General features: G+C 34.1%; 1 protein-coding gene across 1 annotated transcript; it reads right to left on the reverse strand.

Annotated features, from left to right (window-relative positions):
- Positions 1-1,581: 1,581 nt before the first annotated feature.
- On the reverse strand, positions 1,582-24,779 carry LOC129216919 (probable inactive 1-aminocyclopropane-1-carboxylate synthase-like protein 2). Its single transcript, XM_054851136.1, has 5 exons — positions 24,673-24,779; positions 17,099-17,208; positions 10,845-10,904; positions 7,863-7,927; positions 1,582-1,699 (listed from the first exon to the last, which is right to left on the reverse strand). Exons 1-5 carry the CDS (start codon positions 24,674-24,676, stop codon positions 1,621-1,623), a joined length of 318 nt encoding a protein of 105 aa, XP_054707111.1. The 5' UTR covers positions 24,677-24,779; the 3' UTR covers positions 1,582-1,620.
- Positions 24,780-25,178: the final 399 nt, after the last annotated feature.

Below are 25,178 nucleotides of genomic sequence, written 5' to 3' on the forward strand. Positions count from 1 at the left end.
AAATTTAACACATTTCTACTATTACAAGTATTTCCAGTATTAGGAGACATCTTGAACTAGAATAACATTTTCTATCAATTTTAAAGAATCGGCAGATACATACATACAATTGTAAGTAAGCACAGGTCCTTATTGATTAAACCCCTTCTAAGTTGTCATCATATTACAAGTGTTTTCAGTATCAGTAGAAACACTGATCAAATAATTTTCTTTCAGTTCTTAAGAATTGCCAGAGGAGAGTTATACACAATTGTAAGTAACCATAACTTCTTATTGAATTAACTCCTGCTAAGCTGGCGTTGCATTTCACACATTCAGAGTCTATGTGCCCGAGCGGTCAGCATCGCATGCCATGCAATGAAGGGAAAATTTCATCCTTGAAACTGAAAATTTTCTTTTCTCGCATGTCCCTTTAAATTCCGTGGTTATTTTTGTATTTCTGGATATTGCTAAGAGATGGCGCACAAATCGATCCTTTTTCATAAGTTTTGTAGTTATGTCTGCCGCTTAGAGTTAAAATCATTTTGTACATTCTACTGTTTCCTGATTTTTAGCCAACTGTATTAAATACTTTTTATGCAAATATTTATTTTTAACAAATCAAAGTAGTAATTTATTTAATAGCTATAGTATCAGATTGCATTTTTTACATTGAAAGCTTATGTTTGTCGCAGGGAAAACTGCTTATAGGTGGGAAGGAAAGATATCACATATTTGACCCCCAAATTACATGATAGAAAAACTTAAATGTAAAATAAATTTCATTTCAGAGATTGCAATTGAAAAATATCAATTTTCAGCAATTAAAAAAAAAAAGCTTTTTTGGGGGTCAGAAATTTGAGGAGAAAATAGTGACGAAAAAAGGGTTAAAAGCATAGTTAATAAATGAATTTTAAAAGAAAATTAAAATAAAAAGCAAAATTTAAATGAAAAAGCTCCAAGAGTTTTATTATTAACTAGTGATACCCGCACGGCTTTGCCCGTAATAGAAAAATCAAAAGGTCTTTTTTTTCGCCTGTATATTTACAAACGATGTGTAGTGAATTTTCTCGTCAGTTGGCTTGTGCCCACGTTACGGTTCCACGTTATGATAATTTCGTATCTCGCCAATTGGCTTGTGCCCATGTTACGGTTCCACGTTATGATAATTTCGTAATTTACTCGTCCATCTTATGAAATTTTTTTTCTTAAAATTGGAATAGAAAAAGAACCACATCGAATTCTCGAAAAATCGCTTCGAGGTGCACATTTCCATGCTACAAACTAATTTTGTGCCAAATTTCATGAAAATCGGCCGAACAGTTTAGGCGCTATGCGCGTCACAGACATCCTACAGACATCCAGACATCCTCCGGACAGAGAGACTTTCTGCTTTGTTATTAGTAAAGAAAATAATTCATTATTTGCATTTCTTACAAATTTAAATAATGAAAAGTGTTAAATTAATGTTCATTTGTCACTGGCTGTGATTAAGCCCCCAATTTCCAGGTCAAGAGGCTTTAAAATAGTCAAACGTAAATTTTCTTTTAGTTTTTGCCAGAATATTCCTCTTTTTATAAATAAAGATAGGTACTTTAAAATAAATTTGAGCATGAAAATGTTATCACATGAAATAATGAATTAGCGTACATTGTCAGGATTAATCTTTTCAGCTGGAATGAAAAATTCCGTAATCAGTGCAGCCAATGCTTTCCTCAACCTAAAACAGAAATTCATAGATTTAATTTAACTAGGTTTCATCATATATCTTCAACTCACATGCATAAAAACTGCTTCCTTCACAGCAGTTTTAATGTTTATAATGCTGCATTAAACACTAAAAAACTTATTCCAGTGTACTTTCAAGCTTAGAACTAAAAAAAAATTAACACCATGAGAAGAGAGGAGCAGCCATTGAATTAAACACTAGAAAATCACACGTCATGGTATAACAGGTGCAAGTTGCTTCTTTATTAGAAAGATTTTTCCTAAAACTTGACGTGTTCAAATAGATATCAATGAGAGAGATGTGTTTAGCATTGATTGAAAAAAAAAAAATTGAATTAAACATAAGTTTTATGGCAGTATATATATATATATATATATATATATATATATATATATTTAATTTATACATTGTAAAATAGTTTTTATTTTGGTTATATTTTGGTCATTGACAAATTGGCAACAAATGAAATGCCATATCAGTATTATATACTATAAATATAATCTGGAAAATTTATGAGTGCAAATTGGCCCTGAGAAGAGAAAAATTACTGCATCCTAATTTTAAAACTGAATATACCTCTTATTCATGAAATACACCGCCAGCTCAGTCATTTCCAGCTGAGGACTGCGGTTTCGTGCTTATTAGCACTCATCAGCCCGGCATAGGAAAGTGACTGAGCTGGAGATGGAAAACCTCTTAAGGAAGCACCGAATGTTTGTTTGCTGAACCGAACCATTGTTTCCGGTCACTCGTCTGGTCTGTGCTAATTCTATATAGAGCTACCAGTTTGTTTTGCACTCTTGGCTTCCTTAAGAGGTTTTCCATCTCCAGCTCAGTCACTTTCCTATGCCGGGCTGATGAGTGCTAATAAGCACGAAACTGCAGTCCTCGGCTGGAAATGACTGAGCTGGCGGTGTATTTCATGTATTTCTGCTTTAGCCCTGGCGAATGGGCGGTAATTTACTGAATATACCTCTTATTGCCTAACCTAGAAAATCACCAGTCATGATACGACAGGTGGCAATTTCTTCTCATTCATGTAAAGTGATATGACTTGACTTGTTACTTAGCTTTTATTACATAATTAATTTATAAAAGTTTAAGTTGACTTTATACAAAATGCTAAGTAGAATAAAACATGTGTCTTGTTCTGCCATATTGCTGGTTTGAACCCATAACAGACTGTCAAGTTATCTCTTCTCAAAGTGTGACCAGTAAAACAGCTCACTTATTGGATACTAGTGGCACCCGCACGGCTTCGCCCGTAATAGAAAAATTAAAGGTCTTTTGGTTCGCCTGTATATTTACAAATAATGTATGGTGAATTTTCTCGCTAATTGGCTTGTACCGACGTTACAGTTCCACGTTATGATAATTTCGTACCTCGCCAATTGGCTTGTGTCCATGATACGGTTCCACGTTATGATAATTTCGTAATTTATGATAGTTTTTTTCTTAAAATTGGAATAAAAAAAGAACCACATCGAATTTTCGAAAAATCACTTCGAGGTGCACACCCCCATGCTACAAACTAACTTTGTGCCAAATTTCATGAAAATCGGTCGAACAGTCTTATCACTATGCGCGTCACAGACATCCAGACATCCAGACAGAGAGGCTTTGAGCTTTATTATTAGTAAAGATAAGAAACTTGTCAAAACAAAGCACATCTCTGCTTGTCAAACGTTGTTGAAAATTGTGATGAAATTATATATAAGATTACAGAATTTTAGGTTGTCCTACTATAAAATAATGCTATCTTGCATGCTCTGGTCCGAATATCATTGTTGGTGACATCAAAGCATTACCGGTCACAGATTTTGGACATTATATGAGGCAGTGAGAATATGCACATATGAGTGAAAAGCGCATAAAGCTCCAATCCTAGGTAGGCCTAGGCGTTCATTGAAAAGTTTTTCTAAATCATGCTGAATAGCAGCACCTACCAGGGATACTAGTACCATCTCTTGCCTCAAAACAGTGGCGAATCCAGAAATTTGTTCTGGGGGCGGCCGAGGTCGTTAAAATTCTGGTTGAGGTTTACTTGTCATTACCTAAGTCCATTGATGTAAACAAAAGCGTTCTGTATCATTATCTGCTATCTAGCGGTGTTAATTACTAATGAAACTTTCTGGCTTACACATTTGAAATTATCTGAAATTTTGTATTCAGTGTTAAAATTCCAAAATTTAAGGGTATATTTAAAGTTTTTTCATTCGTTTCGACATATTTGTTAAGCAATTTGAAGGCAAAATTTTCAATTCTTGTTAAGGATGCGAAATAATTACGCTGGCAAGGTGATGTAAACAAAGTAGAAGAAAGAAAAGTTGAAAAAGTTAAACAAATAGTGAAAAACAGCGAGAAAGAAGACAAAATTGTAAGAATTGATACTAAACACGACAATTAAAGAGAGAGAGAGAGAGAAAAAACAAATAGTTATGATATCTACACTTTTTCCCTGTTATCTTCTTTCAGAGAGTAAATGTATAAATCATGTAGGGCAAAATTTCCGAAATTCGAAGGGAAATTTGGAAAACTAACACCCCTGTTACGATTGCAAATTTGTTAAAGATAGAATGGATGTAGTAAATTAATAATTTTGATGCATAGACAAAGGCTGAAAGAAAGAATTTAGTTCTGGTGTGGGGGCGGCTGCAGCCTCATAGCCGCCCTGCTGGATTCGCCACTGCCTCAAAACAAAGGAGAGGTTTACTTACCACTCATACTGGTTATCTCAAAATTTTTAATTTTGGCACTTACATCGCTTCTTACTGTCTCATATGTATAGTTAAATTTGCATGGTTTTCTTTTTTTTCTTTTCGAAATTCAAAAGGTCAAATATTCTAAATATTGATCAAAATAGTACACATATCTTCTTTAAATGCCATTTTCCATTTTAGTTTTTTATGAAATGATCACTGCTACAGTCTTCACTGTTTTCAAATATTTTATTCCAACAAAATGGCCCTAAATAAATATCAATAATTTTCACAAACTGAAAAAATCCTATTAATATCCTTGATGTGTGTGCATGCATTTAAACATACTGATATACAGCATTTTGTAATTAAAATTCAGAAATGAGCTTCACGTTAAATACGAATTCTTATATTTCTCATTAGATTTAAAACTATGCGGAAAGATGACACTTCATGCTCAATAAACATATTACAGTGGACTCTCTCTATTCTGAACACTCATGGGACCAAAGAAAAGTGTTCAGATTATGGGGGTGTTCATTATAGAGGGAGACTGGATAATGCATGCACATGTATTCTATTGCGTTAGTGGACTATGTTCAGTACTTTACCTGGTGAACTATACCAGTAACTGAGGCAGAGGTGCAGAATTTCATATTGGTGGCTAGTGCAATGTCTAAATCAACTCAGTAGGATCATTTGATCTCTTGCATTTGTTTGTTTCATTTTTAGTTTTAAAAGTTTAACATAACATTCAACAATAAAATTTTACAATACAGCTATCGGTATAATACTTGAAAAAAAGTTATTTTTAATATTTTTTTGCATTGTGCATCCTCATGCAAGGTATGTGCTATCAACCAAGGGAAAATGTTTCTGGGCGATTCTCAGCGACATTTTGCTTAAAGGTGTGATAATGCATATTACATTGTTTTACCCATTTATTTTTTTCCCCATTTTTCTGTCATTTTAATCGTTTTTCCCCCATTTTGTTGTTTTTTTTTTTCTTACGCATTCCACGTTTTCCCCGCGTTCCCCTTTGAATTTCGCGCACTTTAGGATATCAAGTATGTGATTTATTCATTTTTCCAATCGTCTAGCTTTTTGTCAATTTTTCTGTCGTTGATCCGATTTTTTTCATCTTTTTGTTCGCCATTAAAATGGTGATAGCGTGCTTTCCCTTCGTTGTTTGGGCGCCAATCGCACTCATTGGTTCCTGCGCATCGCCGCGTACCCGGATCTGATCGCTCATTCGGCGATTCATTTTTTCCATTTCACTCTGCTTGCAGCTCGCTCGGTCGTGTTTTTATGGCTCTCAGGTTTCCTTCAACGAGGGCAATGCTGAAGCATCAGTGCGTGGCGTCCTTGCACGGCCGTGGCTCTCCGCCATACGTTTAAGACCTCAAAATGAGGTGAAATCTTTTATTTTATAACCAGTGGCGCAGCCAAGGGAGGGGTTTTGGGGTTAAAACCCCTCCCAGAATACAAGTACATTCATTTCCTTCGATAAAATCAAGGGAAAAAAGCAGAGTATTTGAGCTTTTTCGAGCGGAATAGGTTTCAACAAAATATCTTACTACTTTCAATGATGGAGAAGCAGTCGAAAATTACTTCTCAATTCTTAAATATAAAAGTTATATTTCATGATGAGCACACCACGTCCCCACTGGTAAAAGATAGCTAAAATAAAGCTCTACAGGGTATCATGGTCCCTCAGCACTTCCATCACTGCACAAATCTTTTTTAGGGAAAAATCTAGGAGAGGAAACCTACAGAGAGAGAGAAAGAGAGAGAGCTTACCGCACTACATTGACTGAGGGCTCTTTACCAATTCTCATCGCAAGATCGAAACCATTATTAGCTAGCATTTGACATTCATAAAGGCATGAATGTGTTTGAGGAGGAGGTATTAAATGTTCTCGCGAAAAAAACACAAAAAATGAATATAAAATTAAAGTTGAACTAATGATAAACATTATGTGTTTTTTCCCACTTTCTTCATTTTATAGTGATATCATTACGAATTATTAATTGTTTTTAAGCAAGTACTTTGAATGAATAATTACTAATCTATAGAAACTCTTTGATATTTAATAATTACGCATTGTTAATGAATGGGAAAGAAAGCAACAATTTTCGATTTTCAAAACCCCTCCCAGAAAAAATTTCTGTCTGCGCCACTGTTTATAACATCCAATTTATTTAATCAAGAACGTTAAACTTCGTGGCAACTGATGATGATAGCACAGGAGGTGTATCACCTGTGTGTATGATGACTTCGGAGTGAGGCACGCAGAACGTGCCGGAATCGAGCCCTTCATTGACGACCATTTTTTGATGCTCAACATAGCTGTGAGTGATGATGCGGAGCTGCATTTACCCCATTCAAATTTTAATTGCATGATGATTTCAACGCCGCCGCCAAGGCGATCACCAACTGATGCGCCATTTTCCAACGTGGCGTGGCCTGCAACTGACATCGTTGATATCCGAGTTATCCCGGAATGCACCCCACCATCTTGTCCGTGTCTTCAAAGTGAACTGCTCGTCCTTCGCCCATTTTAATTTGAATGTGTTACAAACCATGTGAATGAACTCCCCGTTTTTCGATTTTTAACAAGCTCCAGCTCCTGTTTTTTTTTCCTTTTTTTGAACTTTTAAATATTTCACCCGCGGCTTTGTGTTTTTTTTTATTAAGTGAATAATGTTTTTTTCCTGGTAATCACCATACAAAAGTCCTGTCATCTTGTCTGCTTTGAAATTTAGCATGAAATAAAGAATGTACGGTAATCACTGTGTCATTCCTATCGTCCACATACATTCAACATGGGGTAAGTCTTTTAAATTTCTTGTTCTTTGGCATTCAAGGCAGTCGTTGATCTGAGGTTATGTGAGGCTGCGATGCTTCCACTTCCACGGTCTAGATTGTTATCTTTTTGGGTTTTTGAATAATTCTTCAAAATTAAACGCGACGCATCATGACAAAAGGTAATCATACTTTAAAGGTCTTGAAAACAACTTGATACAACAGTTGGATTCTTAAAATATAGTCCGGTGGCAGTAACGTCTGTGATGCAGTAATATCCAGGAAAATAATTTTTCTTCTTCCTCTATCCATTTTCTCTTTAGTGCCATTCAACCAGTGATAAAATCGTGAATGTATTTTAGACTTTCCAATTACATTCATAGGAATTCCCGAGTACCAATTGTGAACATGTTCAGTATGTAGAGAGGTGATAATTGAAGGGGATTTAAAATAGTGTTCATAATACTGGGGTGTTCATATTATAGGGTGTTCAGAGTACAGGGAGGTCAGCCTGTGGTAAGTCTATGGAGTTTCGCCAGGACCATAAAAATGTATTCAGAATATCGGGGTGTTCACATTAGAGAGTGTTCAGATAGAGGGAGTCCACTGTATAATCAATTTAGCACAGTGATGAAAAGCAGGAACATACCGAACAATTCCATATACTGTTTGGTACTGCAGCATGGATTCCTCCCAAGTCCATACGTCTGAAAGCTTTGGAAATGAACATATATTCAAATTAACCTTCTATTATACAAGATAAATTGCAATCTAATTCTGGTTTTATTAACTTTTTAAGCTCTATGTACTTAAAAACAGGACTCAATTGAATGAAATTAAAATTTATTTTATGATGATAACTACTTACAACTTAAAATTTTAGAAACCTAAAAGAGCATTCAGGGTTTCTGTAAGTGTTTACTCATTGCTTACTAATCACAGTTACTAACTGCATGATATTAAAAAAAACAGCACTAAATTTTAGCTGTTCTGCCCCATGTTCTCTTACATATCTCAATATCCATACTGCCAACAGATCTTGTCCTGTACATTTCTATATTATTTTTAAAAACTTTTTGAAAGAAAATAAATAAATAAATGCTAACTACTCTAAAAATCTAGCATAAAATCAGAACACACATAATGTATGCATAATAAAATGAAAGATAAATAAAATAAAACCACTTGCTTGAGAGTAAAAAGAAACTGAAGTAAACAATCAAGCAAAAAACAGAAATAATTTGGAAAAAATAAAACAGTGTGAGGGAAACAGATATAAAATGTTGGCAAACAATACATGCTTATTAGTTATACATAAGGCAACAAAAATAATTTAAAACAAATGTTTATAATGAAAAATATTTTTCAATGAGACAAAAGATTTTTTTCATCTTTACTAGCTGCGTTGCCTGGCTTTGCTCGGTCTAGCTTGAAAATAAAAATTGTGTCAAGTGAAGTATATTCAACAATCAGAGTTAAATAAAAGAAAAACAAAACATCATGCAAAATTTCTGAAGAAAGAAAGAAACAATGGATACGAAAAGTGTAACCATGGAAACACAAAATAAAATAAGTTTAAGAACTGAAAATGAAAAGATGAAAAGATACAGTAGATTCAAAAAGCATAACCGTGGAAACGGAAAATAAAATGGTTAACAACTTGAATGGAGATGAGATTTTTCAAACTTGGTTGAAAACAGCTTGTAACTTTTTTCCTTTGGAGGTAGAAGATTCGTTTTTCGACCTGGATCTGGGATAGATTTGGAGTAAAAAATGTCGCTCTTCCCAATGGTGTCAAAAAGAAAACTGTGGGACAATCCGTTCCTTTTTTATTGATAGATTTAGTGAAGAAAGTAGTGCCTAAATTTCAGCTAAGCTTAAAAAAATTCAAGCTAAAAAAGCAAATAACTCTCGTTGTAAGTAGGTTAGAACATTGTCGGAACAAATTGCATAGAACACAGAAAATTCTACTCTTTCCAACGATATATAATATTAATATGTGCAAGTAATTTTTCAACCCTATATTCGGGAATTTATGTGAAAATTGGGCCTAAATTGTAATAAAAAAAGAATCTTTATCGAATTTTTTTCAAACCGGCCCGCAAACCTTTTCAGGACTTAAAAGAACAAACTGAAAATTTCAGCAAAATCGGCCGGGTAGTTCTCGAGTATAGCGAGTTTCAAACACACAGACGCTTTTTGGAGATTATGTCCTTTCTTTAAAATTCGCTTTCTTAACTACAAAAGAATGTTTTTATGTCTTTTTGTTAACCAAGTTTTAAAAATTGAAAATAAAAGTTTTTCATGAAAATTATAATTTTTTTTTTCTTTCAAACAGAAAAATTAAGATCCAAAATATTGAGAATTGTGGGTTTAAGAGGCCTAAAAAATGTCTTTCACAGACTGAAAATATCACAAAATTGGGATCAAATATGCAGATGCTGTCAGGATTGTTCTTGTTTTATCTATATAAATAAAACAGACACGTAATATATGAGTATATATGTGTGTATGTATGTACCTTCCCTATTCAAATCCAGTTTGCGTCGGATCTTGACCAAATTTGGCAAGGAGGTACTTGGGCACCCAAGAAAGAACATAGGGGCTTTTTCGAACACTAAAATAGTACTGAACCATTCGAGTTTTAATTTTAGATGTCGAAAATGGCATTTTTCCATTGAAAAAATGCTCTCAAAAGTTAGAATGAAATATCCATAGAAACCCCTGATTTTTGAATTATAACTGTTTTTAACTCATTTCATGCTAAGTCTTCAATTAGAAATTCATTGTTGAACTATGATTTTATTAAAATTTGTAACGTGAAGAAAATCATTGAGAAGAAAGATCCGTTGCCATTTTTTTCTTAAATATGAACAAATAAAATTCGAGCTTTTGTTTTGAGGCTTTGCATGTAATGGGGGGGGGGGATTTAAAAAAAATTGTTTTGGTTATTTTTTCACAATCTGTAGGGAAGTTTTACAGCTTTTTTTTTGTTCAAGCCTGATTGTTGTTTAACACACATCACTAGACCTAACTTTTATTTTTGAGGTAGACCGTACAAAGTGGGGCAACGCAGCTAGCATCGCAAGAACATTTTAATGTCTGAAAACAGTGTGAGAGACAAAGAAAATCCACAGTTATATTTTCATCAACTGCATGAATTATGGACAGTTGGTGTCATAAAACATCTGACTTGCGTACAGGTGTCAAAATCCAAAAGCCTGCACAGGAAATTAACAAAAATAAAATTATTCATTAATTAATGCAAATAAAATAAAGAGAAAAGTTAAGAAGACATTCTTTTTGAACAAAGATCAATGTTCCTAAAGATACTGGATTTTCATTAGAGATAAGCACAGGCCCGTCATTTTAATTTGTTTCGGGGGGGGGGGGGTAAAGGATATATATACTCAATATAAGTTGAACCGAAAAGCAGCAAAAAACATGGGAACTCACAAGTAAATACATTAATTTCTCAAAGTCAGGAGGAGGAAATTGACTCCTCTCCCCCTAAATGACTAGCATATATAAGCAAGCAAAGAGATGCAGTTGTGTAATTAGTAGATATAAAAACAAATGATCAATAAGTTGAAAAAAAAATTACCTTCAATTCAAAAGAACTAATACTCACTTTTGGATAAACAAAGTCTGTGCATAATTTATTGACTGAAGTACCAAGATTGATGTATCCCTATGTGTGAAAATTACTATAAATAAAGACATTATTGACACTTATCCAAAAATAGGAGATAACAAAAATACAGTTGAATTTGCTTAATACTAAAAGTAAAGCAGGGTTGTCAGGGCCTGATTACTGAATAGGCAAATGAGGCAGCCGCCTAGGGCCCCCACTCTTGAGGGGGCCCCAAAAGGCTAAAACCGTTTTAGCTAACAGCTTAAATTGTTTTAGCTAGTGCATAAAACTGTAAAGTTTACCAGCAGGGGGCTCCCGAAAAAGTGTTTGGCCTAGGGCCTCTTGATATGTTAATCGGGCCCTGAGTGTTGTATTAGCCGTTATTTGTAACAACCGTGAATGAGTGATACAGTAGAAGACCGTTATAACGCCGACCTATATAACGCAATTCTCTATAAAACGCACAACTTTTCAGAAGTAAACAATATGTTTTGAAGTTTAAAAAATCCCTCTGTTTTGCTTTGCAAGCACTAAATTTGTAAGGAAAATCAAATTTTGAAACAGTTTCTCATCTTTCCATTTTAATTCAAAGCTTTTAAGGGAAAATTAGTACTTACAGTAAATAGAAAATACCAGCAGGTTCTTGAAAATGCAGCTGTTACGCAAACCATGAAGCTAGCAGAAGTGCAGGATAATGCACTTTCTTTTGATTGTGAAACATATTTATTTGTGAACAACTAATTGTAATATTGGTGCTTTAATACTCATCGCAGATAAAACTCATTCTGAAGTGCTAATCTATAGATACATTCTGAATATTAGTTTCAAAATTTGTGAAATGATCTATATAACGCAAAAACCTGTATAATGCAAAAACTTGGGTCTCAAGGTGTGCGTTATAACGGTCTTCTACTGTACTGTAAAAAAACGAGGAAATGCTTACCTATATTTAAAAAATATTTCTACTAATACACACATTGTAATCCAACTATTAGTATACTCAGAAAAAAGCCACTTATTTCTTATAAATGAATGTTTTTGGAAAATATTGAAAAATGAAGATGATACTCGATAATCGCGGAATCCACAATGGAAGATGAACAGTTTTATCTCCGATAAGATTGAAATGTCTACAAGTAAATAAATGAACAGGCTTTATTTTATATGCAAAATATTTTCAATTTTCTTCATGATACAAAATGAGAATTCTGACAAAATGATGAATATGTTATAAAAAAAAAATTAACAGCATTCAACCATGAACATTTTAAGTAAAGAGGTCAGAAATTTTCATTTATCTTAGCTGAGACTTTCGATTAAATGTACGCATTATACGTGAAATTTTGAACGTAATGAAATAGCAAACCAAACTTTTTGAACAAAATTTTTGTTTTAGCTACGATTTCGTATTAAACGTGATTGTATCAAATACAAATACAAAAGTGACGACCAGCAACAGGCTCTGGCCCAGCTAGATTGGTCCTAGTCAATTTACAATCCCCAGTGAAGATCAATGGCCCTCTTAAAACTGTCGACTCCCTTGCTCATTACCACCTCTTCCGGTAAGCTGTTCCAAGGTTCCACTAACCTGCTAAAATAATAATTTTTCCTAACATCCATGTTAGCCTGAGATTTAAATAGCTTAAAACAATGACCCCTTGTCCTGTTTTCAGTGCTAAACTTTAGCCCCGTAACATCTTTCGTTTTAATAAATTTAAACAGCTGAATCATGTCCCCTCGGTCTCTTCTTTGCTCAAGACTGTACATTTTTAGCCTTCTAAGCCTGGAATCATAATCTAAGTGGGAAAGTCCACTTATTAGCCTTGTAGCCCGCCTTTGAACCCTTTCCAATACATTAATGTCTTTCTTAAGATAAGGAGACCAAAACTGAACAGCATACTCCAAATGGGGTCTTACCAAAAGAGAGTTCAACTGTATATGAAGCACAATTACAGGGTTGCCAACCTTGGAGAAACAATTTAAGGAGCATCTGTGGTATATTTCAGGAGCAATTAAAAATTTTGGGGAGCAATTCGGTATTTTGTATAAAAATCAATAAAAATAACTAAAACCACATATCTAAAATTGTTTTATAGCTTTAATAAATCATTTTACACACGAGTATGAAAATAATTATTTTTAAATTAAGAAAACAGCTTTAAACGATACTTCAGTCTTCGAGTAAAAGCGTCTTTAATTACCCATATTTACATGTTTGTTATGATAAAATAGCAAAATTTAAGCTTGGAAACTTTCGGCCGGGAAACGCGGAGCAAAAGAACTTCGTTGCGGATCCAGAGGCGGATCTAGAGGGGGGCCATGGGGGCCATGGCCCCTCCCAAAGCCTTGTGATTGTAGGAATTTTTTTTAAGAAAAAAAAAGAAAAAAAAAATACGAGAAGATAACAAAATTTAACACACGTGTTTTACTGAAAAAGAAGCATAGGCCTTAATTGGGAGATAAATTATAGCCCTACCCTCAAAACAAAATGTTTATTTCCAAAAATTTTCGCCATCTTTTACATTATTTTTTGATTCCAACTACAGACACTTGGACGATCTCTAAATGCTGCTGTTCTCAGAGTATACCTATTGTTCATAAGACCAAAGAGAGCCTAAATTTTCGTTTTTATGGCTTTAATTTCGAAATTAGGGGGAGAACCCGCTTTTCCCATGCCCTTTCACAAATGCCTTGATGTGTAGCAAAAAATTGAATTTTAAGTCTTTTATTTGGAAAAAAATGTGAACGGAAACTAGCTTATCCAGACCTTATCAGTTAACTTGCTTAAAAGCAACTTAAATGAAATTTTTTTAGCTTCAATTACAAACGATCTTTGATAGGACCCCCTCCCTCCCTAGTTTATACCGTGATGATAGCTTTAAAAGGAGGTTTTTGGAGGAGCTCACGAATTTTCCATCCCTTTCTAAAATATGTATAAATATAGTTAAAAATCGAATTTTTAGAGACTCAAATGCAAAATATTTACAGGAAGGAAGGATTCTAAGCACCTTCACTCTTCCTTAAATGTAAGCAAACATTACCTAAAGGTGCATTCTTGGGATGGACAGCTGAAGAGCTATAAGAGCATTCATACTGACGGAATATTTTGGTTTCTAAGCTTTATTTTCAAAAACTATTTTGGGGCCAGCATCTGAAACCTGACCTTTCTCGGTACATCATCAAAAATGGACAAAATGCGTTTTTAGTTTCCTAATTTTCAAAACTTACTCGGCAATTTAAATTTTGAAGCATTTTCAAGGGAGATTCCTAAATCCATAACCTCATCTAATGTCTCGATACACCAAAAATTGAGTTTATAAAACTTCATGTTAATAAAATTTCTGGGAAGTTCCGAGTTAGTTCAAAAATTTTGGATGGCCCCTCCCAAAACAATCGGCTGGATCCGCCACTGTGCGGATCCGCGGAGTTTTGCCATTTTCGCGGAGCAGTTGGCAACTCTGCAATAACATTTTAGATAAATATACAGGGTGTCCACCCTTTGGTGGACCAATATCTAATTTCTGAACCATTAGAGATAAGCGTATAGTTCCAATTCGAAGAAATCTTTTAAATTCCGAAAGAAATTAAAACTTATGAAATTTTTGTCAAAAATCAAATTTTGGAAGAATTACAAACTTTAACTTTTTATGCAGTTCCCCAGTCTTAGCAATTATATTTAGTAAAATATTCTTGACACAATAACATTTAAAACTAAAAACAAATCACTCTTCTACGACTGAGTTATTAAGTTTTGAAAAATCAGGTATGACGTCAGTGAGAGAGCTTTTAGGGGAATGTATGCTAATTGACAAAGTGTGTTAATAGGTTTAAATTTATTTTGGGTTTTTGTCATCAGGAGGCAATATAAATAGTTGAAAAGACTTTGCAAGTACTATTTATAAGCTCAAAAGTATATTTATGATTAAAAGCTTTTTTAACCCCGACACACAAAGGAAGGGGGGGGGGGGGGGGGTTAGAAGTATCTGCGTACCCGTAGCACTCTAGCGCTTAAACAGGTGGACTGATTTTGAAAAAAAAAATGTTGGAAAGAAGAGTTCATTGAGAGTGTTGTTAGCTAGGTTGCATCTTTGGATGACATTAATTAACAAAGATATTAATTAAAAACCTCTAAAAGGTTTTCCACGATTTTTGCAGTGAAAACATAGTTAAAAAATTTAAAATTTAATGCCAAAATAAAGAGAATTATTTTCCCCGTATGATGGAACTTCCATGTTTCATAGAATTCGAATTATAACGTTTTTTTAAAGCAGATTTTACTAACGGCTAAGCCTTTATTCACGCGATTGATAACCGAATTCATTGTTGGCTGACAAGAAAATTTGAAGCAATGATTTAAAATTTTTATCTGTTGCCAGTTTATATTTAATAGCAAATAAAATACTGGACATTTATTTTTAATAATATAAGGCTTTTAAAAGAATTTTCAATTTACCCTCTTGATTCTACAGTTCTGAATCAAGGGGATCAATTCAGTTGGGTTTTCTTTTAATTTTTAATTTTATAGTTGCTTGTTATCTTATTTGTTTCAAGAATATCTAATTTCCAAACCTGAATTTGATTGCAAAATATATTTTGTATCTCAATTTATGTAAAAGGTAATCTTTGTATTTAAATTTAGAGTACTGATAAAGGAAACAAATACACATTTAAAATAAAAGGAAAAACGTAAAAGCTTGAATTATTTAGAGCTTCCGTTCTGGTATTTTAGAGGGTAGACAATAATTTTTGTAATGCTAAAAAAATGTTTTTATCTTTTTACGCATTTCATTTAATTGTTGTAACGAGCGTTTCCGTCCAAGAAAGAAAAAAAAAGTTGTGCAGACGATATAAGCAGTGGCTTGAATCTTTTGTTATCATTACAACATAAATTCTTTTTCTGAAACAATGCTAGACTTTAGGTGAACTTAAACTTAAATATTCTTGTTAGCATTATTTTAATTATTCTTTTAGAAAAACTTTGATTGCTTGCCGTGTTTCATAAATTAATTGACGGGTGCGAATTTTTTCTCATTTTCATCCCATTCCATTTGTAGAACAAAGAAACTCAATGAATAGGGTCCTATCGCAATTATTGGTGGCGAGGAACGTAATTTAAATTTAAGATGTAAAAAAAATTACATTTAAATTTCCTTAAATTTAAATTATGTTTTTCGCAATCACAAATTGCGAAAGCCTATGCGTTGGGTTTCTTGTTTTCACAAATGGAATGGAATAGAAATTACTAAGAAATTTACACCCATCCTATAATTATGACTTAATTTTTTAGAATAGGTAATACGGCGTATATCCGTAAAAAAGAAGTGGTGATTAGGATGGGATAATAAAAATAAAGGTTTTGGGTTTATGGCTGATATCCACCAGTACACTTATCATAAAGGTCATTTACAGCATATAACGTCATGTTTTTTTTATTTCTGATCAATCTTAAATGATGAGAATTAGTAATCTCGAAATTTTGTATGAAGATAAAGTTTTGCTTTTAAGTTCACCTATCCTATATAGGTGTTTTTTCTGAAAAAACGTAATTTTACACACAGAAACCTTTTTTTTTTAAATGTAAAGTCTGATTTGAGCTAAGCCCTGAAATAATATGAATAAAATCAAACCACAGATGAATTGTAACTATGACGACGAAAACTTCACTCCCTAAATAAATATTAAAAACAACCGTCGTTGTAGCAATCTGAAAAATCAGAGTAACATCAACTTTTGTCATCAATCCTGACATCAAACAAAAATATTTTTTTCAAACAAAAAAAGAATATAATTGTTTAAAAAATAATATTTGATTTGAATTTTTAAAAAAAATGTCCATTTTCTTAATGATGTTCGGGGGATGGAAATTGGAGGTTCTTAAAACAAAATGATAAATCACTTCGATACCCCCCCCCCCCCCCCGCCTTTTAACCATAAATAGACTTTGAGCTTATAAATATCACTTGCTAAGTCTTTTCAGCCGTTAATATTGCCCCCTGATAACAATGAAAATTAATTTAAAACCTATTAACACACTTTGTCAATTCGTATATATCCCTTAAGAGCTATTTCGCCGACGTCATAAAATTTCCGAAAATCGTGATTTTTCAAAATTTTATAACTCAGCCAATTTTGATCGTAGGTCTGAGAAACTGTATTAAAAGTTAGATTTCATAATTTTTTTCAAAGTTTGTTTTTTTGACAAAAATTTCATAAATTTTGATTTCTTATAGAATAAAGAAAGGAAGACTTACATTTGGGTTATCTTCTTTACTATATGCATCTTTTGAACATTTTAATATGTAGAAATTCACAAAATCTTCCCAATCCACTACAGTTTCAGCCCGCTTGGATATGATTTCAGCTAAAAAATTGAGATAATTTAAAAAATCAAACATAGTTGAATAATAGATATGTTTCTTGAAACATATATTTATACTATTTTACATATACTCCCAATAAAAAAACATTTCATCAGTTTCGAACAATATCTAGTTACTGCATTGCCTATTCTTTTTGATTACCTAATCAAATAAAAATAAATTTTGTATCTACTTTAGTTGACTGCACCAATATGGTGTATTTCCAATTTGTTTGAAAACAAGAAGCAAACTTTTTACATGTCTACTACCAAGCCTGGATCTATAATTTTTCGGGAATGCAAAAAATAGGCTCAAATCACCTACTGGATTGCTCACTCATCTCCTCCTAAGAATGAATTTTAAAACGAGAGTGTTGTTTTTCGGTAGTAAATTGAGTTTCTATTTTTTCTTAAACTTTTTCTTAACGTTAAATTTTTTTTTTCAACTTTTAAAATTTGAGTATAAAATCTTTTAACTTATTTAAAACACCCATCTCCCCCCCCCCCCCCGCACAATCTGTGGGTACTTAGATCCGGGCCCATCTACTACTCAATCTCAAACATTCAACAATAAATGCACATTTCGGTGGTATGCCAAGCTCTGTAGTAGTTTGTGGTGTCTCCCCTCCCCTAATTATTTTAATGAGAAGGTATTTTATGCAGCTGATGCTAAGCAGCTTATCTCCAGGCATTTCCAGAGGGGAGCCATGTGGTCATGACCCCTCTTTAAGTGACTAAAGGTAGCTTAAATCAGCATTTTCGGGGCTTGCATTTCGAAAAATATGCACCCCATCCCGATGTACCGTATTTTCCTGTGTATTATCCGCGGGCGGCCTATAATCTGCAGGTCCTAAAATCGGCCTGAAGAAAAAAAAGCTTCGTATAATCCGCGGCGGCGTAAAATCCGCGGATAATACGATGTAAAAAGATAAAGTTTGAATGTAACATACCATTTGAGCAACTAAAATAAAAACGTGAAAAGTAATTTCTTTGAAGGCAAAATCAAAATTAATCTGAAATATAATCTAAAATACAATGATTTCTTCTTGCAATCTTGATTATTGTACGCTAATTACTAGAAAAACAAAGAGTCAAGACAAAGGAGCAAACGGTCTAATCTTGTGCAAATGGCTACCTATTTCACTGTAATCTTGCTTATTTTACATGACATGAATCGCCAAGAGGAACATTCAAGCAACGTAAAATAACCAACATACGGGCAGGCAGCGAAGAAGAACATGCATGCTTCGTAAAATAAACAACATTCAGTCGGCGTACGGTCTCGATCGGTGAATCCTATGCTGGTGTTAAGAGGGGGGGAAAATCACAGATAATCCGCGCCTCATAAACTTTGCCTTTTTTAGCAGATAATCCGCAGATACGCAGGAAAATACGGTATGTCCAAAATTAACACTTATGTGATCCCTTTTTGGAGAAGACACCTCTAAAACTAGAGCTGGAACCAATGCCGATCCTAGCAGGTGTGCACCGCACAAGGGCGGCCTCAGGTCGCATCATATAGTTCTTTTATTCAAGCAAAATTCCTCACAAATTTCTCAAAAGATAACTTATAATAAGTCAAATAAATGTGCTAAATTTTAAATGTTCAATTATCAAAGTAAGTGCCGATTTCCCGACAGCATAGCATAGTTTAAGAAAAATAGATTGTTAGGGAATATTGTGTTGGTTTATTGTTCATTAATATCTACTCTTTACACACATGCATCATTTGGTTGCAAAATTTATGACAGAACCGGTAATCAGGCATAGATACAGGAGAGGGGAGATGAGGGAAATGGCCCCCTCCTGAAGCATGAAAGGGTGACTTGTAAAAGGAGCACTCAGGGCCCAGGGCGGCCACTAATGTTTACCCTCCAAGCTTTTATAGACCTAAACAATGAAGACATATTTCATATATTATATTTAAAAAAGCTATACTGATTAGATACTCTCGCAAGCATTTCAAACAACAAATTCTGTTTTCAACAATCGCGGCTGCGTGGAGAGACAGTGGAAAATTGCGACTCCCCTGAGAGTCAAATATATATGAATGAACTAAAATTTTGTATTTTCCCCCCTTTACAGCATTTTTTTCGAATTAAAATCACAAATGAACTGCCCGGTTTCAGATCAGAGCTCTTGCCTTGGGTAGTAAATTTAAACGTAGCTCCAAAACAAAGATCCAAAAGGATGCCATGACCTCCTTGACGAGACTAAAGAAGGCTTAAAATGGCGTTTTTAGGACTTTAATTTCGGAAAATTTTGCTGATTAAACCACCCAAAGGACCCAATTAAATCTCTGATTCACCCCTTCAAACTTAACTTAATCAAACATAGCCTGAAAATGTTGGCTTTAAAATCCAAAATGTGTTTTTAGAGGACAGCCCTTCTTAATGTCGTCAAAAATTGCTTAATGACATTTTTCCTATTTCTTTTTCGAAATTTTTGCGATGGAGGGCCCCGAAATCCATTTCCAAACATTACTGTATTTTTGCGAATAAGTGCCGCTGCGCATACAAGAAAAAAAGTAAAAAATTGCAGGTGCGGCACATATAACGAGTGCGGAGGATACAGTGTTTTTTTTTTTCCAAGTTTAAAAAAAAGTTGAAAATGCTGCTAACAGATGGCACCACATCGTTTGCTTTTATTTTGCGAAATCCTTCGCCCTTTTGCGACAAGTAAAGCAAAGAGGGGGAAGGGAAGGTGAGTCGGTGACTGCACGTGTTTCACTGAGGAGAGAAATGCTGATCCACGTAGGCGAGCAAGCCTTATCGCATCAGAGCGAAGGGGTCTGGGAGGAGGCAGCAAAAGTAGTAGTAAAAGAGAGGGATGGATGTCCAGTGTGTAAAGGGAATTGACCACTTCCCTCACAAAAATGGATTGCTTGGTCAAGCAACCTAATGGGAAACTTATCTCCTAGCTCTAATTTTATTATTCACTCACATCGTCGTGTTGCATCTTTTGCTGTCGTTCGTGCGTTCTTGGCTTATCTTTTTTTACGAATTTTTTTTTAGAGTTGCTTTTGAAATGGCTCCTAAGCAATTGAAAAGTTATACTGCAGCCTTTAAGTTTAAGGTAATAAAGGCAGAAGCAACTGGAAATCATTCTGCTGTTTTGCATTTTGCATTGCCGTTTGGCATTGTCGAAAGATGCGTTTGCCCTTGGAAATCAGATAAATTAACCATCGAAAGTGATGGCTAATCGAGGGATGCCGAAGGCAAAAAGTGCAAAATGGGGATTTTTTAAAATATTTCATTATTGTTAATTAAAAATAACGAGAAATTAAAAAAAAAATTTACTTACATTTAATCCAGCTTTCTTTACTACTGATTGTGCTTTTAAGTTATTTAATGCTGGGTGTGCGCTTATGGAAGGTGCGGCGCTTATTCCCGAAAATACGGGTACTACCAAAGATAGTCTCAATTAGCGTCTTTAGTGAGGCCCCTAATCCCACCCCCTCAGTTTGAAATTGACTTCAGTTTCAAAAAACAGTTCGTGAGGACACACTGATCCCCCGCCCGCTCTTTGTCCCATCGTAATCAATCAATACCTAAAATATGATTTTGGGACTTCAATTTCTAAAAAAACTCTAGAGGAGAACTGCCTGGCTTATGTAACTTTTCACGGCGCTAGGGCATATACCTATCAATCGTCGAAGTGAAGTGGACAAAAGTCTATAGTTGTGTTTTTCAGATATTGATTTCGAAAAATATCCGAAAGATCCGCCGAAGCTTCTCAGTTTTGTTAACGTCACCAAAGATAGCATACAATTGCGCTTTTAGAAATATCTGCTTGGGAGCCCCAAAACCCTTCCTTCCCAAAAATAGCCTAAAATGGATTTTAGTTCCAAAAAATATTTCGATTCGGAATTTTTTCACATTTTCCTTATTGTTTCCAAATATAGCCAAAAATGGGTTTTTGAAACAATAGTGCCGAGAAATTACCAGAGGAAAACCGCCAGATTCCTTACCGTCACCAAAGATAGTCTAAATTTAGGTTTTAAACTTCAATTTCAAAACTTTTCAATGGGAGATGATTGAATCTACCCCCCCCCCCCCCTCTAGCAATGTCAATAAAGATAACCCTAAACTGCTTGTGTAAAACCTCAGTTTCGGAAAATTTTCGGGAAGAGCGCCGATTTTTCCTAAGCTACGGTCACAAAAAAAAGCTTCGAATTGATTTCAATTTTGAAAGAATTTTAGGAGAGAACTCCAACATTACTCTTCCCCTGAAGTCTCGAAAAAGTTCCTAAAATAGCGATGTTTGACGTCCATTTCGAAAATTTCTCCATGCACCTTGAATATACCCGAGTCTTTTCTTCTTGCAACCAAACACAACCAAAGATTACTCAGACTACTTTTCATACGCCAATTTCGATAATTTTCTGGGAGCAATCCCTGATTCCCCCTCCTCCGTCCTTTCACTGATGTCACCGAAGACAGACTATAAAATGCGTTTTCACCACTAGTAAATTTTGGTATCTATTACTTTCTTCAAAGATATAAATTGTACCTAAGAAGTTTCTTACTAGGAAATTTTTCTTCATTTTTATAAATTCAACCTTCTTCTGTTTTTTTTTTTTTTTTTTGAGCAATCACGATTGCTTATTGCTTTCATTTGACTGTTTTTGGCGTCCTGTCATTTTATTTTCCCACCGCCATTATCCGCACCATCACCGTCGACCAGCTCCTCAAGATGCTGCTCCTATAGCGAAAGCCGTCTCCAGGTTGCATCCATATCCTACACACACGCGCATACATACACAACTACACACGCACACACACATACACAAACACAACTACCTACACATACACACACACAAAAACATACATACACACAACTACACACATATTCATGCCTCCACACAGAGACACAAACACATATGCCTACACACACATACACATACCCCCCCACACACACAACTACCCACACAATTATACCAGCACACAGACACAAACACACATGCCTACACACACATACACATACCCCCTATACACAAACACACATACCCCCCAAACACAAACACACACGGCTACATACGCACACTCGTGATTGCGAAAAACATAATTTGAATTCAAAATGTCAAAATTCAAATTAATTTTTTTAAAATTAGAATTTGATATAGAAATTTGAATGGTGTAAAATATTTATATGGTGGTCAAACATTAGTCAAAATATGCAAATTACTCTTGAAGGGCGGCACATTAGGTCTTTGCACACGGGCGGCCGACACCCTAGGATCGACCCTGGCTGGAACCACTCTTGTTTCCAAGTATTGCAACAAACTTTCTGATCCAAAATAGCACATTAAAAGACGCAGGTCAAACAAACTTATCAGGGGTGCCCCACAGGGGGGATTTTGGCACAAGTTGTGCCATCTAAATTTTTTTTTTGGGGGGGGGGATCTTTTTAAATTGCTTTATTTATTTATTTAAATTGATTTATTGTTTTTTTTAGTTTAAATTGATTTATTGATTCATTTTTAATTTAAATTTATTTTATTTTATTTCATTTTGTTTGTATTTTATTTTATTTCAGTTTATTCTGTTTGTATTTCATTTCCTTTATTTAGCTTGTGTGTGTGTTTGTCATTGGCGTAGCACAGAACTTTTCGAATAAAATATCAATAATAACAATAATTAAAAATAAATAATTAATATTTTTAAAAAAATTTAATAATTTTTTTTAAATAAAAAATATTGAAAAAAAATATAAAAAAAATATTTAAAAAAAAGAGAGCTGAAAATAAAAAAAATAAAAGGGGAGGGAGATTTTTAAGGGCGGGATTTGCGCCATTGAACTTGTTGGGGATGGACACCCCTGAAACTTATAATTTCAGGATTAGTCTGGGATTGAAATATCATGGAGCACCGTGTTGTCTATGATTCCACCATGACTGCCAAAACTAAAACAGCAAATGGTATTCATTCAGACAAATTTAAAGAACTTAATCATAGCTTCCCACTCTGTTTGCTTCGATTACACACACTTTACTTGGTTATGTCTGAATTTACTATTTAAATCTGAAAGATCACTTACAGAACAGTAACTTTTCTTTGGATAGTATTTTCTTTTAAATTAAGGATTAAATGCCTTTCTTAAGATACAAAACTGAACAGCATACTATTTACTCAGCAAATTTTTTCAGCTGATTCAGCAAATGTTACAATCTTACATTTTCTATGCTTATAGTATTCAGGGGTGATTGTGAGTTTATCAAAAAATACCTGAAAGTTTCAAAGCGAGAACGGGGGGGGGGGGGGGGGGGCAATCTTTGACCCCTTATTACTTAAGTGCACCTTTGCCATAGTATTAAATAGTTCTGAGTCAAAATATTGTGTGTACATGTGATTAAATTTTTAATGGGTTACAAAGTTACTTTTGAGCTGGTGTTATACAAATTATCTTGACATTTATTTGTCCATCTTAAGGGATAGGTGTCCATCTTAAGGCTCTTGCAGGTATATTTGATGAGTATTATATAATTTTAAAAAATTGCGGAGGTAGGAAGATAAAAGCATAATTCCGGTATTTTCGGACATAAAAATACCGGAAATACGTCCGAAAATACCGGAAATTCGGTAAAATACTGGAACACAATCACCCCTGTTAGTATCTCTTCTCATTAGATACATATTTTGATTGAGAAAGCCCCCCACCCCTCACACACACAAAACAAAAGTTTGAGGAACCCCAACTAACATTTGAGGAATTAAAAATCTCTATTTTCTTTTTTCAAGTAAAAATGTTAGTGTAAATGTAATCTACACTGACAAGATGCACCACCAGTCACATTAGAAAGTTAAGTAATAAGTAAAATTAAACATCAGGTTTCTTTTTTCATTTGAAAGAATGGAAATAGTTGCACAAATTGAGCAAAACAGTTTAAAAGTTTATTATAAATTTTCGAAAAACTATCAAGGATATTTAAAGCTGATTTTTCTATTCTTCAGTCATTTTTTCGTCTTGTAAATAAGCTACAAAATTTGAGTCAAACGAAAAAAATATTTTTATTAATACCTTCAATGCTAAAATCAACAAATCGCTCATTTGGAAGAGTGCCGCAGTATGAAGAAATGAAATTTTACAGGAGAAGCGCTTAAAGTTTAACTCTTCAGGCAATTTGCTATAAGAAAAGTAAATTTGCTGTGCTCTCCAGTGGTTAGTATTAGAACATAAACGTCATTTGAAGCCCTTTAAGCGAAAAAAAAAGAAAACTAAAAATTTCGTATTGTAGCACTCTATTTCCAAACGAGCGAAATGTTCCAAGAAAGACATAAATGTAAGATTTTTAATATTTTTTAAGAATAATAAGGGCTAACATTTGATATAATAAACTGATGTATTTCAAATGTAGCACCTTTTGAAAAGATAGTAAAATTCATAACCTACAAAAAAAGAAATTGCAATACTAGTTTAAGTATAGCTAAATACATTATTTACTCTAGGAAAAAAAAAAAGTAATACCCATGAAATTCAAACACACTTCCAAGACGAAGGGATGTTTTGTAATTCTTTCGGTGCATGTTTTGGTATCACTCTTTAAAAATCTGCATAAATGTAACCATGACAACAAAAACTGGGAGAGATGTTTTTTTTTTTTTTTCAAAATATAATTTTTGATTTATTTACGAAATACTGTGAAAAAAAGAAAAAAGATCAGAGTATCAATTAACAGAGACCTAACCCATTGTAAAAAAATGAAAAATACTAAAATAAATGTTAAAGTAAAATTTGGCCTTTCCTCACTGTGACTGGCATTGATAACTTTGAAGTGCTTATTGCGCCGGCAAGTACAGTTCATATCGCTTGGGATTTGTACATGCTGGTGGGAGGAAAGCTCATGACGTCAAGATAGAGGCGTGGCTTCGAGGGTTTGGCAAACAACTTCTTGCCGCTATTATCTTCACTGCTTTCAGCAGAAAGATCTTCAACTCTTGAGGCCTTTTTATGTTGATTTTGTGATACATCCC

Source organism: Uloborus diversus, chromosome 2 (genome assembly GCF_026930045.1).
Source record: "Uloborus diversus isolate 005 chromosome 2, Udiv.v.3.1, whole genome shotgun sequence".
Lineage (NCBI taxonomy): Eukaryota > Metazoa > Arthropoda > Arachnida > Araneae > Uloboridae > Uloborus > Uloborus diversus.